The following is a 17074-nucleotide window of genomic DNA, read 5'->3' as shown; positions in this document are numbered from 1 at the left end:
TGAGGGACTTTGTCAAACGCCTTCTGAAAATCCAAATACACTACATCTACCATTTCACCTTTATTCACATGTTTATTAAACCCTTCAAAAAAAAAAATGAAGCAGATTTGTGAGGCAAGACTTTCCTTGGGTAAATCCATGTTGACTGTGTTCCATTAAACCATGTCTTTCTATATGCTTTGTGACTTTGATCTTTAGAATAGTTTCCACTATTTTTCCCGGCACTGAAGTAAGGCTCACTGGTCTATAGTTTCCCGGATCACCCCTGGAGCCCTTTTTAAATATTGGGGTTACATTGGCCACCCTCCAGTCTTCAGATACAATGGATGATTTTATTGATAGGTTACAAATTGTAACTAATAGATCTGAAATTTCATTTTTTTGTTCCTCAGAACCCTGGGATACGTACCATCTGGTCCAGGTGATTTGCTACTCTTTAGTTTGTCAGTCTGGCCTACTACATCTTCCAGGTTCACAGTGATTTGGTTCAGTTCATCTGACTCATCACCCTTGAAAACCATCTTCAGAACTGGTCTCTCCCCAACATCCTCAGTAAACACAGAAGAATTCATTTAGTCTTTCTGCAATGCCTTTATCTTCCCTAAGAGCCCCTTTAACTCCTTGATCATCTAACGTTCCAACAGACTCCTTCACAGGTTTCTTGCTTCAGATATATTTTTTAAAGTTTTTGAGTTTTTGCCTCTACGGCCAACTTCATTTCAAATTCTCTCGCCTGTCTTATCAAAGTTTTATACTTAACTTGACAATGCTTATGCTTTTTCCTAACCTCTGGAAAAGCCTATCCCTGGCTTCTACACCTTCTGGCTGCCGAGTATAGAGATGCTGGAAATGGTCCAGAAAAATGTTTTGAAGTCCCTCTGCTAAGTTGACTATGCAAGTCCCCTTGTCTTGCACTGTGGCAGTATATTTTGGCACTTAGCTAATGTTTAACCAGCAAGGCCAACAGTTTGCCTGCTTTGTTGCTGTACTGAAATAATTTAAATTTATAATAAACAATTGATGTTTTGCATTCTCTGAATCATCAAATTGAGAGCAGCCAAAGATGAGATGTAGTCTGACCATGACCTGTCATTTTCTGTGATGCAAACTGTAATCTATCCTTGTGTACCTGTTTTTGAGCTGCAGAATTTGAGTCTGTAGCCCTACGTTTATGTATCAGGAAAGCAGTTATCTCCCCCCAGGAGTACAACCTTGGCCATCTCCTAAAACAGAGCTGGTTCTCATGCATGACTTATGTTGCTGGTAGTTAAGCTAATTTTGTTCAAGCCTGAAAACCCAAATCTTTAAATATGCAGGAATTCGCCATTGACTGCTTCTCTACCATGTGCCTGTCCAATCAAGCTCCGGACCTTTCCAAGGGCCCAGTCACAGCTTTGAGCAATTTAGACAACAAGGAGGTGGATACTAGGAGATTATCTGGGATTGAGTTGCCTGTGCTCATGAGACGTGGGTATAATTGTGCTCCGTAAGGTGCAGAGTGAGCCAAGTATCCAAGAGGTCTAGTTGCTGAGATAAAGGTATCCCCTTTTGGTGTGAGAGTTTTTCTGCGGACCCATGATGGGACTTATCTAGTTCTGGGTCATGACCAGATTTGAACTCAAGCAGCATGAGGGTAAAGGAGAAGAATCCATGGTCATAGCTGTTTGGGGCATAGATATTACAAAGAGTTATAAGTTTGCCTAGTAAAGAGTCCTTGAACAAGAAACCTGCCTCCTGGATCTTTAATGGATGCTGCTACTTGAAAGGGTAAGTTCTTGTTTACTAGTATAGCAACACCTGCTTTGTGTTCCAAGGGAAGCCCAAAAAACTTCACCAACCCACAATTTGTCTAACTTGCTATGCTCCAAGTCACGTAAATATGTCTCTTGAAGTATGGCAATGTCTGCACTTTATCTCTTTACTACCTTTAGGATCTTTTGCCCCTTAATTGGTGATCCTTTATCAGAGACATTCCAAGAGATGATTTTGATGCCACACTTGCTCATGAAAGTTTCCTCTGTGATGGAGTAATCTTCATAACCTCCACATCAATAGGTAGAGGCTGCCCCCAGCCCACTGCAGCCCCCACATGGCTGATGACCATCTTTTCCCCAATTAGATAGTGAATACTAGCAATGTTGGTGCCATAATGAATTCCACTGGCAATAGATTATTCTCTGTCTATCCCTCCCTTCCCAATTCCCCCACAATTTTGCCCCTTCCTTCCCATCCCTGTCCTGCCTGACCCACACATGTTACTATAAAGCCCCCCTCCCCCCAACAAACAAAGGCTGTTTATGTAGCCAGGTTGGACCCTCAAATGCACTTAGGAGATTTAAAATGTATAGAATACATCAACAATATATATTTTAAAGCAACAACTGACTCCTGCTGTGAAGAGAAAAACAAAATGAGCGTTAAAGCTCTGCTTCAGTTATTGAATCCGCCACATAGGCCTAAAGAAGAATGGACAAAAACCATTTTACTTGCTTCATGGTGTTAATGCTCACAGAACAGAAGTTTGGCGACACCAGATCTTGTTGGCAGAGCGGAGAAGGTGAAGACTCATCTCCTGGGTCCAGTTGCTGTGAAAGGAAAATAATGCACTAAAGACAACGAAGCCCTGCGACTCTTCCCAGCAAATATCCGAGACCTATGACATAGGACCAGGGAAGTGCCTTGAAGGTTAAAAAAGTTTACAAGACTTCACAATGCAACTCGTTCTCCCGAAACACAGGACTGTCCCAGGCCCATCAGTTGGCTCACTTGAGACACATGAGGTACCTCAAATGTCTTTCTGGTCCTTGCGGATTCTTGACTCTGGGCATAGGCACATACTTGATATCAAATGAGGCACATATATAAATTAGGAAAATAAAAACAGTAAGTCTTTTCTGTTGCAGACTCAAGCCGCAGATAAGGTCGCCTGCAAAATCCTGAGGCCAAAATGATCTCTTTGGCACTATAGTGAGGAGTCACTCCTCTTCTAGTGACTGTAGAAAGTACTAGGCTTCTTCCAGCGGTGTTGTAGATGTAGGTATTTCCAGCATGAGAGATCTTTAGCTTAGCTGGATACTGTAGAGAAAAGTGTACTCCCTTTGTAAATAAAACATTATAGATAGAAGGCCCTATGGAGCCCTGCGAGCTTGATGGAGTAATTCTGAAAAATAAGAATTTTCCTTTCTACAATTGTTGACTAATAGCCTTTGCAAATCGCTTGCAAGACAGCTGACTTGTGCTGGAAATTTAGAAAGCAGGCAATTACCACCTGAGGCCTGTCCTTGTTTTCTTGCCTAGGACCAACCCAATGTGCGCTGTCAATATGAAGTGGGCCCATCAACACAGGGAGCTGCAGCATCATTGGTAACCAATTCTTCATTAATTCTCAAAGCTCAAAATCTAGCAAGGTTTCAATGAGGCCCACAAAGCGTAAGTTGTTATGGCGCAAACAATTCTCTAGATAAACATATATATACAAACATAGAAATGACGGCAGAAAAGGACCAAATGGTCTATCCAGTCTGCCCAGCAAGCTTATGGTAGCACCAGCCATGCCATACAAGTCTCTCCCATAAAGGTATCATCAGGAGTGGGTGGTAACTGCCGTGCCACAAGTTACCCCCATACTTAGTTTCCCAAACCGTTAAAGTCAGGGCCCTTTTTGATTGTTGTTGTCTGAGTCCAATTCCCCGTTCTCTTGCTGTTGAAGCAGAGATCAGTGTTGGAGTTACATCACAAGTATGTTTAAATCTGTTTATTGAGACAGCAATAAAACACTTACATGAAATTGTTGCCTGGTGTTTATCAACATTGCAATCCAGGCATGATACAACAGTTTGTAAACAATATAATTTCAAGGCTCCTCTTAGTAGATCCTAACATCAATTGGTAATATTAACCAGAAGCAATCTGATGGAAGGTATTTCAGCAAACCACCAGGTGAGGTCACAAATTAGAAAATACATGAGAAACCCGCAGCATCCCCCCCCACCCTTTCACATCACAAGTATAAGGCTTAGTGGTTAAGGGTAGCAACAGCCAAATCAAGTTATCCTCTTGCTTATTTATTTTCCCAGACCGTAGAATTCATGACCTTGTTGGTTGCTGTCCGAAACTAATTCAACTTTTCCTCTTTTCCCCCTGCTGTTAAAGCAGCGAGCAATAGTGAGTTGTATCAACAGTATGAAGATTTGTTGGTTAAGGGTAGTAACTGCCACACCAGCAAGTTACCCCATGTGCTCTTTTCCTCATGTCCATCCTCTAGCCTTTAGGGATCCACAATGTTTATCCCATGCCCCTTTGAAATCTTTCACTGTTTTTGTCTTGACCACCTACTCCGGAAGGGCATTCTAGGCATCTACCACCCTCTCCTTGAAGAAATATTTCCTGACTGTTCTGAGTAGTTCTCCATGGAGTTTCATTTTGTGACCCCTAGTTCTACTGGTTTCTTTCCAATGGAGAAGGTTTGTCGAATGTGCATCATTAAAACCTTTAAGGTAACTGAAGGTATGTATCACATCTCCCCTGCACCTCCTCTCCTCTGTCCCTTTTGAGATATGGTCTCCAGAACTGAACACAATACTCCAGGTGTGAGGCCTCACCAAGGACTTTACCAAGGGGATTATCACCACCTTTTTCTTACTGGTTATTCCTCTCTATGCAATCCAGCATTCTTCTGGCTTTAGCTACTGCCTTGTCACATTGCTTCGCAGTCTTCAGATTGCTAGACCTATCACCCCAAGGTTCCTCTCTTGCTCCATGCACAACAGCCCGTCACTCCTGATCGCTTACAGCTCTTTTGGATTACCACACCCCAAATGCATGACTCTGTACTTCTTGGCATTGACCACTGATCAAGCTTCCTTAAATCATGTCTCATTCTCTCTACTCCTTCTGGTGTGTCCGCTCTGTTGCAGATCTTAATATCATCCGCAAAATGACAAACATTACCTTCTATCCCTTCCACAATGTCACTCACAAAGATGTTGAACAGGACCGGTCCCAACACGAAACCTTGCAGCACTCTGCTTAACACAGTTCTCTCTTCAGAATAGGTTCTATTTTCCATCACACGCTGTCTTCTATCCATCAACTACTTTGTAATCCATGCCTCTACTTTGGTGCTCACTCCCAAGCTTCTCATTTTATTCACAAGCCTCCAATGCGGGCCTGTATCAAAAGCTTTGCTGAAATCCAAGTAAATCACATCGAGTGTTTTTCCTCGATCCAATTCTTTGGTCAAGCAATCAAAAAAAATCAATCAGATTTGTCTGACAGGACCTTCCCCTGGTTAATCCATGCTGCCTTGGGTCTAGCAATCCTCCTGATTGTAGGTAGTTCACTACCCTTTCCTTCAGCAGATTCTCCACTTTCACTTCTAGCACCTCAAGCCTTTCTCCCACTTTACCCATTGTGCTGCCAGTATTATGGGCTCTGTCTTCTAGGTCTGAGACCCTTTATTCCATCAAGTCTTTGTAGCTGTGTCCAGTGTTCCTGATCGCATCAAATTTGATGAATATCACCTCAAATTTACCATCCAGCTTTACACTGATGACTTTCTACCAAATGTATGACTGCTTCGATCAGTGTGCAGGAGGTATTCACTGTATCAAACACCTCTGGTTTTTCTATCAGCCATTTTTGGGTCTGCAGGTGTTGTGTTTTTTCTTTGTTAGGTAATCTGTTGGACATGACCTGTTTTGCTGCTGGAAGTCCCCCTTTTGATTACTTCCCTCGATGCCTAGGTGTTAGATTCAGTGCTCACCAGAGCAGGATGTGCTTTGTCAGGAGTTGATGAAGGGGAGGCCCGAGGAGCCAAGCTAAAACATGTCCAGCTACCTTCACATCATGTGATCACCATGTGGATAAGATAAAGTGATGCATATAAGGAAAAATAACCCACACTGTAGTTACAATGTTAGGTTCCATATTAGGAGTTATAACCCAGGAAAATGATCTTGGCATTATCATGGACAATACTTTGAAATCCTCAGCTGAGTGATAGTCAAAAAAGCAAACAGAATGTTAAAAATTATTAGGAAAGGAATGGAGAATAAAATGGAGAATTTCATAATACCTCTATCGCTCCATGGTGAGACTGCACCTAGAGTACTCTGTGCAATTCTGGTCACGTTATCTAAAAAACAAAAAAAATATAGTGGAACTGGAAAAGGTACAGAGAGGGGTGGCCAAAACGATAAAAGGGATAGAACGGGTGCCCTATGAAGGAAACGGTAAAGAGGTTACGGCTGTTCAGCTTGGAGAAGATGGCTGAAGGGGGGATATGATAAAGGTCTATAAAATCATGAGTGGAATAGAACAGTTAAGTGTGAATAAGTTATTTACTCTTTAAAAAAAAAAAAATACAAAAACTAGGGGACACTCCATGAAGTTGGTAAGTAGCATCTTTATAAATCTGAAAAAAATTATCACTCAATGCACAATTAAGCTCGACTGAGGGGGGTATGATAGAGGTGTTTAAAATCATGAGAGGTCTAGAACGGGTAGATGTGAATCGGTTATTTACTCTTTCGGATAGTAGAAAGACTAGGGGGCACTCCATGAAGTTAGCATGGGGCACATTTAAAACTAATCGGAGAAAGTTCTTTTTTACTCAACGCACAATTAAACTCTGGAATTTGTTGCCAGAGGATGTGGTTAGTGCAGTTAGTATAGCTGTGTTTAAAAAAGGATTGGATAAGTTCTTGGAGGAGAAGTCCATTACCTGCTATTAAGTTCACTTAGAGAATAGCCACTGCCATTAGCAATGGTAACATGGAATAGACTTAGTTTTTGGGTAATTGCCAGGTTATTATGGCCTGGATTGGCCACTGTTGGAAACAGGATGCTGGGCTTGATGGACCCTTGGTCTGACCCAGTATGGCATTTTCTTATGTTCTTATTGCAGGAGCATATGGTAAAGGCAGCTAGTGTAGATAGGTTTTAAAAGGATTTGAACAAGTTCTTGGAGACATCTCTAAACTGTTATCTAGTTAGACTTGGGAAAAGCCACTACTTTATCCTTGGGCAGTAGCAGCATGGGTTCTATCTACTGTTTGGGATCCTACCAGGTACTTATTACCTGGATTGGCCACTGTTGGAAACAAGATGCTGGAATTGATGGGTCCTCAGTCTGTCCAGTATGGCAGTTCATATGTTCTTAACAAACTGAGTTTCTGGGGAATGTAGGTGTGAGACTGCTTAATTAATTAATGTATTTTATTTATTTATTTAATTCTTTTATATACTGACCTTCATGACATGTATCATATCAAATCGGTTTACAATAAACCTGGGGGTTAACATTCATTAACAGATTAACAAGGTCATTAACAGGAGGTAAAGTTACATTTAACAAAGGAGTAGCAACTTGGGATTAGAAGAAGGAATCAAGGAAAGAGGAAGGGAGAGAATAATCGTTGTGTATAAGTGGAGCTTAACTGCATATATAGCGAGGCGAGTTTAAATTGAAAGGTTCATGATTCGGACCGATTATGGGAAAGCTTGGCAGAAGAGCCACGTTTTGAGTTTTTTTTCGAAATGTTTGTAGGCAGGGTTCCAGTCTGAGGTCCGGTGGAATAGAATTCCAAATGGTAGGTCCTGCTATCGAGAATGCCCGTTCTTTAGTGGCTGTGTGGCATGTAGAGATCCTTTGTATATTTCTCTGATGGGTCTGGAGGAGGTGTGGAGTCAGTGGGTTCTGCAGGTCGAGCTGGAGTTGTTTATGGATGGTTTTGTGGATTATGGTGAGGGACTTGTATAAGATTCTATAGTTTATTGGAAGCCAATGCAGGTTCCGGAGTGATGTGGTCTCCGCGATTGGTGTTAGTCAAGACTCTTGCTGCCGCGTTCTGGAGCATCTGTAGTGGTTTTGTGGTGGAGAGAGGGAGAGAGGGAGCCCCAGGAGAAGTGCGTTACAGAAGTCAATCTTAGCAAAGAGCGTGGTTTGGAGGACTGTCCTGAAATCCTGGAAGTAGAGGAGGGGTTTGAGCCTTTTTAGGACTTGAAGTTTGTAGAAGCAGTCCTTAGTTATGTTGTTAATGGATTTCTTTAAATTCAGACTGTTGTCGAGGATAACTCCGAGATCTCTTACTTGTGTGATTTGGGTAGAGAGTGGGGACTGAAGTGAAGTAGAGGTGTGGTCCGAGGAGATAAGGAGTTCAGTCTTGGCAGCGTTAAGGACCAGGTTCAGACTATTAAGGAGGTGGTTGATGGATTGGAGGCAATTTTCCCAGCATATGAGTGTTTTTGAAAGGGATTCTTTTATGGGGATAAAAATCTGTACATAGCGTATAGATAATGTGTTAATTTTAGGTTTGTTAGTAACTGACAGAGGGGAAGGAGGTAGATGTTGAAGAGGGTGGGAGATAAGGCGGATCCTTGTGGAACTCCTAACGATGATTTGAAACTGGGTGATTCTTTATTGTTGATTTTTGACTTTGAAACTTCTGTTGCTTAGGAAGGAATTGAACCATCTGTGTACGGTTCCTGATAGTCCGATGTCTGAGAGACGGTTTAATATTAGCCAAATACATTTGGCTTAATATTAGCCAAATGCATCTTTGTACAACCAGGTTTTCATTTTCTTCCTAAATGCAAGTGTGTGTGTTTCCAAGCAATTTTCAAGAAAATATACTTTTATAGATATTCTAAGGATTGTTTTACAATATTATTAAATGCATTTTGTCTGGTATATGGCACCATTTACATCATACATCATCCTTGTGTGTATTATAATTTTGTAACTGTGTACTTAAAAATATGTACCACATTGGTGATTTTATGTACAATTAAATTTTCTATATTAAGAGATATTGACCAGTAGATTGTTTGCCACACATTAATTCTCGCTATATGTTCTCTACATGTGTGTGCCGTTTACTCCGCCCACTTTGTGTGCTTTTGACCATTTACATCATACCTCACAGTGCTGTCAAATTCTGTAGTAACTGAGTAAAACACACCTTCCTATATCTTGAAGCAACAATAGTAGATGCTAAACAGGTTAGGGCTCTTCAGCTTAGAGAGAAGAGTGAGAGAGGGATATGATAGAGGTTTATAAAATCACGAGTGGGGGTGGAACAGGTAACTAGGAAATGGTTTTACCCTGTCAAAAAGTACTAGGACTAGACACACCATGAAACAGGTGACAGATTTAAAACAAATTGGAGAAAGTATTTTTTTCACTCAATGCACAATTAAGTTATGGAATTTTTTACTGGAGGATGTGGTCAAAGATTAAGGGCCAGATTTTAAAAAGGTTACGCGCACCGGGCCTATTTTAAAAAGACCCTGTGACGCACATGTAAGTCCCGGGGCTTTACAAAAGGGGTGGGGCAGGGTGGGGCGGGGCCAGAGGCCTCCGACAGAGCGGCCATTGCCGGTGTCGGAGAATTGCGTGCTGGCAGCCTGCCGGCGAGCGCATCTTCTGCCTGCCCCAGAGGCAGGCACAAAAGGTAAGACAAAGGACGGGGGTTGGGGTGGGGGATGGGAAGGGAACGGGGAAGACGGCTCAGCGCGCACAAGTTGCGCAATTGTGCACCCCCTTGCGCGCACTGACCCTGGATTTTATACCATGCGCACCTAATAGTATAGCTGGATTTAGAGGTTTCTGGAGAACAGGGCCATTAATAATTAGGCAGACTTGAGGATTACCATCTCTTATTTCTGAGAATGAGCAACAGGGGATGGGTTCTTCCTATTAGGATATGCCAGGAATTTCCAAGTGATTCTGATTGGCCACTATAAGAGACAGGATGTTGGGCTCATTAGAGTACTAGTCTGACACAACATGGCACTTAAATTTTTATGCTTCTTTTAAATTTTTTTTGCACTTTGCGAAGAGTAGACAGTGTGAGAATGACCTGAGAAAAGTTTTCTTTTTTTATCTGTAATAGATATTCCATTTCAGTACTTTGCAACAAAAATATTTTTTTCTATGCTCTAAAACATTAAAACACCAGTATAAAAATTAATACAACTTTTGGAATGGTCAAACAAGCTCAAACTGTAGCCTTTCAAACTTCAGGATGCACTGTACTCTGAATCAATGAATGGTGTTCATATTTGAAAATGAAGTACATACTACATTTCTGCATTTTTGGTGTTGACAAAACTGCTAATTAGACACATGCTTCCTTTCAGCTGAACACTATCTCAGCAGCAGTAATTACATGGACTGCATTTCCTCACTAACTGGAAGTAATGGCTGCAACCTGAACAGTTCATTTAAAGGGTCTGATCTTCCTGAACTCTTTAGCAAACTTGGTTTAGGCAAATATACAGATGTATTCCAACAGCAAGAGGTCAGTTGCTTTTGAAGATGAACTTGTATGTATGTATGTATGTATTTATTCTGTATATACTGGATGTATACATTTGTATGGTAGTCATACAAAACTGAGATTCTTTGTCCATGTTCTCATTACAGTTTAAAGATATTACTGAATACATTTAGTTTTGTGCCTAATTTTTAATACAAAATATGCATAGTTCTTCAGCCAATCTTGACTTTTAATAAATATAGTATTTAGTAATATAGAGGAAGAGGTTGAGGTGAGATGTCTAATCTGTAAATTCAAAATGCATGTTATCAGGAATTTACCAATACAATCAACTATAAATCTGCCAAGTATTCTTCACCAAGAAATAAGCTTTTAGAGTTATATATTTTAAACATTCTAGTGAGGTATCAACCTAATAAATGAAGCTTGACCGACGTGCCGCAAATGCGCAGTAGAGAGCAGCTCTACTGCGCATGTGCGGGCGAGCACGTCGGTCAGCAGAGCGTATCCGAAAAAAAAATGGCGCTGGGAGGAGCGGCGGTGGTGAGGAGCGGCAGCGGTGGAGGCGCGCGAGGGAGGGGACTCCCCCCGGAGATCTTCCATCTGGGAGGAGCAGAAGCAGCGAGGAGGAGGAGTAGCAGTGGCGACGCGCGTGAGGGAGGGGACCCCCCCCCTGGAGATCTTCTGCCTGCGCCATCCGAGGGAAGGGGTTGAGAGAGGGGGAGTGACTGGGGGGAGGGAGGAGAGGGAGTGAGGGAGGGGAGGGGGAGGGGAGTGACTGAGGGGAGGGGGAGGGGAGTGACTGAGGGGAGGGTGGAGAGAGTGAAGGGAGGGGGAGAGAAGTGACTGAGGGGAGGGGGAGGGGAGTGACTGAGGGGAGGGTGGAGAGAGTGAAGGGAGGGGGAGAGAAGTGACTGAGGGGAGGGGGTAGGGAGGAGAGAGTGAGGGGGGGGAGGGGAGTGAGTGAGGGGAGGAGAGAGTGAGGGGAGGGGGAGGAGGGAGGATAGAGTGAGGGGAGGGGAGTGACTGAGGGGAGGGGGGAGGAGAGAGTGAGGGGAGGGGGGAGGAGAGAGTGAGGGGAGGAGGGAGGAGAGAGTGAGGGGAGGAGAGAGTGGAGGGGGAGGGGGGAGGAAAGAGTGAGGGGAGGGGGGAGGGGAGTGACTGAGGGGAGGGAGGGGGTAGGGAGAAGTGACTGAGGGGAGGGGGTAGGGAGGAGAGAGAGTGAGGGGAGGGAGGTGAGAGTGAGGGGATGAGGGAGGAGAGAGTGAGGGGAGGGAGGGGAGGGCGAATAGAGGGGGAGGAAAGAGGGAGAATGAGTGGGAAGGAAATGGACCAAAAAATTTTTTTTAATGTAGCCCGTTACTACGGGCTTAAAGGCTAGCTTTATAGAAGAGAAACTAAAACTGAGTTCAGTAAAGTTAGGAATAAGAGAGAGCCTCTTTATGGCTCATTAACAGAGTAGGATAAGTGCAAGCTGTTGTGTGGTCTTTTTGTGATACTCATTAGATTCAAGAGTGTTATGTAACACTTCCACACTTCAGATTTTAAACATACAGAACAACATGTAACTAATGCTTTAATGTAATTTAATATAGTGCTCTCATATTTTGGTTCAAAATGTAACCACCACACCACTCACTTTTTTTTTTTAGGGTGGGGCACACTGTCCTGAAGAATGTATAGATGGATAACTAAATTTTAAGAGTTTTGATATACACACACACACAATATCTAAATGTCCCATTTTCTATTTGGATATAGTAAATGAGAATCTTTATAATTCATATCAATTCAAAATTGTTTAACAGTGATACTTAAACTTTGCCATTTTACGTTATACAATAATGGGGATTGGCAAAATAATCAGTCTTGGACTCCAGTTCAGACTCCAGGGATTTTCTGTGGATAAGGTTTATTGGATTGCTATTCTTGATCATCATTCATTCTGCAAAAACTGCACATAAAATAACGCCCCCAATGTGGTAGGAAAGTGATATTTTACCCTCCTTTTAGTAGATGAAATTACTGTGATGGATTAGAATCCAATAAACTATGCCTATGGGGAAAATTCTGGTATTGGGCTTGGGTAATATAGATCACAATCTGTAATCAGTTTTTCAGTCCATGTCTAATGTCTGCATTTCATTTTCTCTTCTGTCTTGATGGAGTACATGTTGTCCTCAGCCCTATGTCTTTATTATACACCTTGAATGTATATGGAGTTAAATGAGATGGACAGTAGTGTTGATAGATACCAAGGATTTTGGTAAAATTAGGTCTGTAGCCATAAAGGAAGTCTAGTGATTAAAAATGGCATGTTTTTTCCTTTCTTAACATTCAGAACTTGAGTCGTATCTGCTTTGTGTACTTCTATCTAAGAGAAAAAATCAGCTGGTAAATCTGTATATAGTATGGCTACTTTATTTACCAGGTTTATGTATCTTGCTGTACTAGATTGACCTACAGACGTTCCTCACCCTCACTGATCAAGATCTGAAAGAACTAGGGGTTACCACATTTGGTGCAAGAAGGAAAATGTTTCTTGCAATCTCAGGTAAAAAAAAAAATGAAACCAGCAGGTGTATTCTGAAGTATTAAAATTATAAAGTTCTCTTATCAGGAATTTTGATTCAAGTTTTTAAATTTATATTTAGAATCTATTCATTTTGAAAAGCTTCTACGGAGAATTAAGCAATTTTTTGCAGTGGCAATTTCAAATTTCACTTTCAGAGGAATTTTATAGAACTTGTGCCTGAATTTGCTGAAAGTAGACAGTTAAGCTAAATACCTTTTTATCAGATTTCAAACAGTTAAGAGAATACACTTAGTTGTTTACCCTTATCTTCATATGCCATGGCTAAATTCCTTAACATCTTTCTTTTACATTCTAATAAAAAATAAACCAATAAAGCCATTTTTGTGATCTGTTGGCAGAATAGCTTTTACATTTTCAAACTCCAAAGAGAAATTTTAATTGGGTTTACATGTTTACAATACAGTGAGTAAGGCAGGCCCATTAGCGCAATGGCAGTGGTGTGCAAAACCATATAGGAGATCTGGATTTGGTTCCTGGGAGAGGCTTCTGCTCTCTATCCCAGCCAGGATTCAGGGTGCTATGGAGACATTCTGTAGCTCTGAGGGGGACAGGGAATCTCTGCCATTGTACAATGGCAACACCTCAGGGTGCATGTGTACCAAGTTCCAGAGGAAGCTGCAGTCTGTAGTCCCTGGCTGGGGATGGGTCACTGTAATGTCTAAGCTAGATGGAAAGAAGGAAAACGGCTAAAATTGTGGGGGGGGAATGAGTAGCTGTGAATGAAGGCTCATGATGTAGCTCCAGTAGAGGCTGGTTCTGACTGAGGTGGAAGCTCAAAGGAGTAGGAGGAAACTGCTAGGGTAAAACTGAGAGAATTTCTTATGTACAATACTGAAATATAATAGTGCTTCCACTATGATGCATGCTGTTGAAAATGTCATAATGTCAAAAGCTGTGCAGTTGCCTCTAATACTGATTAGACTACCTCTCAAAAAGTGACATAAACTTATTAGTTACTGCAAGCATGGACAATGTCTTGCTTAAAATAGAATATCACAATAGTATGCTGTTTGGTTTTGAGTGTTATACAATGACTCAAGAAGCAATAAATTAACATGTGCTTTTCCTGTCTCATGAAATTAGAACTATACATGTGCATTACAGTACAGATATTTTCTTAGGTAAGGTGTGTGTGTTGTCGATTTTGTTAATAACCTTTATCCCAGGACAAGCAGGATGATAGCCCTCGCATATGGGTGATGTCACTGGGTGAAGCCCTATCATGGAAAACTTTCTGTCAAAGTTTCTAGAAACTTTTGATTGGCACATTGAGCCCACTGAGCATGCCCAGCATGCCATTATCCCTCGAGCCACAGGGGTCTCCCTTCAGTCTCTTTTTTTCCGCACTGCAGTTAGCCTCGTGGTTAGGAGCCCTGTGTGATTTCTCACATAATATTTCAGGAAAAAAGTAATAATTTTCTTCAGAAAACTATCCCCTCATAGGGGTCTCCCATTTTCAGGTTATTTGCAGTTGATACCGGTCCTGTCTACTCGGTGACCGCAGGCCATCGGCTGTCCGAATTTGTCATTATGGCAACCGGGTTCAAAAAATGCCCAAATTGCCCTCACACAATGTCAATTACCGATCCTCACATTGAGTGTGTTCTATGCCTGGGTGCAGGACATAATGTTTCTTCATGTCCTCAATACGCCGAGATGACTTCAAAAGGTAGATGGGCCCGTCTAGAAAAGATGGAGCATCTCTTTAAAATTCATCTGCTTCCATCGACATCAACACAGTCTTCACCGGCAGGAGTTTTCAAAAAGGTAATCATAAAAACCTGCCGAGTACATTTTATTTATTTTATTTATTTATATTCTTTTTTATACCGAAGTATAGCTGAGTGCCTTCACCCCGGTTTACATTGTAACAACTTCATACAAGAAACAAGTTATAAGTTATAACGCAAGTACAGAATAATATGAGTATAACATCTCGGCAGAGTATAACATGTTAGCAGGAGACAATTTACAACTTAATTTAGAAGATATTTATTACAGAAGAATTAGAGTTCAAGATGAAGATTAAGATTATTCAGATCAGTCTGTGAATGATTGTCTAAACAACCATGTTTTTAGTTCTTTTTTGAAAGATTTGGAATCTCTGATAGAACTTAGGTAGCATGGAATAGAGTTCCATTCTATAGGTCCTGCTATCGAGAAGGCTCTATTTCTAGTAGCGGATAGTTTCGTAGATGACAGGGGGGGAATGATTAGTTGTAATTTGTCAGCAGACCTTGAAGAACGGGGTGATTTGTGAATTGCGATCATATTATCCAGAGAGGAATTCTTGTCTTTGTAAATTTCGTTATGTAGAATAGTTAAGGTCTTGTATTTAATTCTTTGTGAAAATGGTAGCCAATGAAGGTTTTTTAGGGTTGGAGTGATGCGATCAAACTTCCTTTTGCCAGTGAGCGGCATTCTGCAGTAATTGTAGCGGTTTTAGAGTAGATTGAGGTAGTCCTAAGAAAATTGCGTTGCAATAATCTAGGCTTGAGAAAATGAGGGTTTGTAGAATCGTTCTAAAGTCGTTTGGGTACAGTAGAGGTTTGAGATGTTTGAGAATCTGGAGTTTATGAAAGCCTTCTCTCGTTTTTATAGCTATACAGTTTTTAAGGCTCAGATCATTATCTAGCCAGATACCTAGATCCTTTATTGGATTCTTCATTTGAATGTTGGAGTTGTTAATTTGAATGTTGGGTATTTGAGAAGATTGAACTGAGAAGTTTCTTTTTATTAGGATCCATTCGGTTTTGTTCATATTTAGACATAGCTTTAGTTGGTTCAGAAAAATTTTGATTGATTTGAGGTAATTTACTGTGAGGCATATGAGAGGGTAGTGGTGACCCACTGTCCTGAACTCTGTCTAAGGTGTCGACTAAATCTGCTTCGGTGCTGGAAAAAAGAACCGAGAACAGAGAAAAGCATCGACACCGGCATCGAGGAACATCTGGTGCCGGATCCGGGAGCGGGCTCAATGGCTATCAAACCGCGCTCCCCCCCCCCCCCCCCAAGGAGTCCAGGGTAGAAAATTTGTTGCCCTCGATGTCACAAGATCCAAGGCAATCCCCACTGATATCAGTGCTGGGTACTCTGTCCCCACAGGGACCTGTGGAGGAGCCAGTTTTGCCTACTCTGCCACTCCCTATAGCTGCTCTGTCTTCATCAGCTATGCCTCCATCGATGCTATTCTCACTTTCTCCTTCCAGTCCACATCCACACACCTTATCAGTCACCTGGGAGGATGTAGACACCGATTCTTCTACTGAAGACATCTTGTCTGAGCCTTCACCACCAGAGGAAAGGAGAAAATCACTTCCCGAGGACCTCTCCTTCTCAAACTTTGTTCGAGAAATATCTGAGACAATCCCCTTTCAATTACTGACAGAAGAGGATACAAGACACAGAACTTTGGAAGTCCTTCAATTTGTGGATGCTCCTAAAGAAATTGTCACCATACCAGTACATGAAGTGCTAGTTAACCTTCAACATTGCCTTTGGGAACATCCCTGCACTGTGCCACCGGAGGACAGATGCCACATATTTAGTGCAGCACATACCTGGGTTTCAAAAACCTCAGCTCCCACATCAACCTATTGTGGTAGAGTCTGCGCAAAAAAGATCAGAGGATCCAACCACACACTTCCACACCCCCTGGAAAAGAGCAAAAATTCTTAGACAATTTAGGATGGAAAATGTTCCATGGTTCCATGCTCTTATCCAGAATTTCATCATACCAGTTATATATGACGCAATACCAAAGAAATTTGTGGAAACAAATACAAGAATTATCTGAAATCCTTCCACAACAGCATCGAGACACTTTCAGTTCTATCATACACAAAGGTCTAGAAGCTGGCAAATAGGAGGTATGTGCCGCCTTAGACTCATGTGAGACGTCCTCCAGAATGGCAGTGACTAGCATTAGTGCCCGAAGATGGGCATGGTTGAAAGCATCCAACCTCAGGCCTGAAGTACAAGAAAAATTGGCTGATCTTCCTTGCCCAGGTGAGAACCTGTTTGGTGAAAAAGTGCAAGATGCAGTTGCGCAGCTGAAAGATCATAAAGAAACTCTGCGCCAACTCTCTATAATTACTGCAGAGACTCCATCTTCTGCAAGACAGCCATCCAGGAAAGATATAAGAAAGCCTTTCTATCGACCACGCAGGTATTATCCACCAGCTCCTGGTGGTAG

At 41.8% G+C, this 17074-nt stretch overlaps 1 protein-coding gene across 1 annotated transcript in view; it reads left to right on the top strand.

Annotated features, from left to right (window-relative positions):
- BICC1 (BicC family RNA binding protein 1) overlaps positions 1 to 17074 on the top strand; it is a 677586-nt gene that overhangs the window by 651112 nt on the left and 9400 nt on the right. Inside the window, exons 19-20 of the mRNA XM_029609769.1 lie at positions 10144 to 10304; positions 12738 to 12837. Coding sequence (XP_029465629.1) covers positions 10144 to 10304; positions 12738 to 12837 — 261 coding nt within the window. The remainder of the gene's footprint in view (positions 1 to 10143; positions 10305 to 12737; positions 12838 to 17074) is intronic.

The sequence above is a fragment of the Rhinatrema bivittatum genome, chromosome 7 (genome assembly GCF_901001135.1).
Source record: "Rhinatrema bivittatum chromosome 7, aRhiBiv1.1, whole genome shotgun sequence".
Taxonomy (NCBI): Eukaryota; Metazoa; Chordata; class Amphibia; order Gymnophiona; family Rhinatrematidae; genus Rhinatrema; species Rhinatrema bivittatum.
Note: the sequence above shows the minus strand (reverse complement) of the source record. Positions and strands in the feature narration are given on the sequence as shown.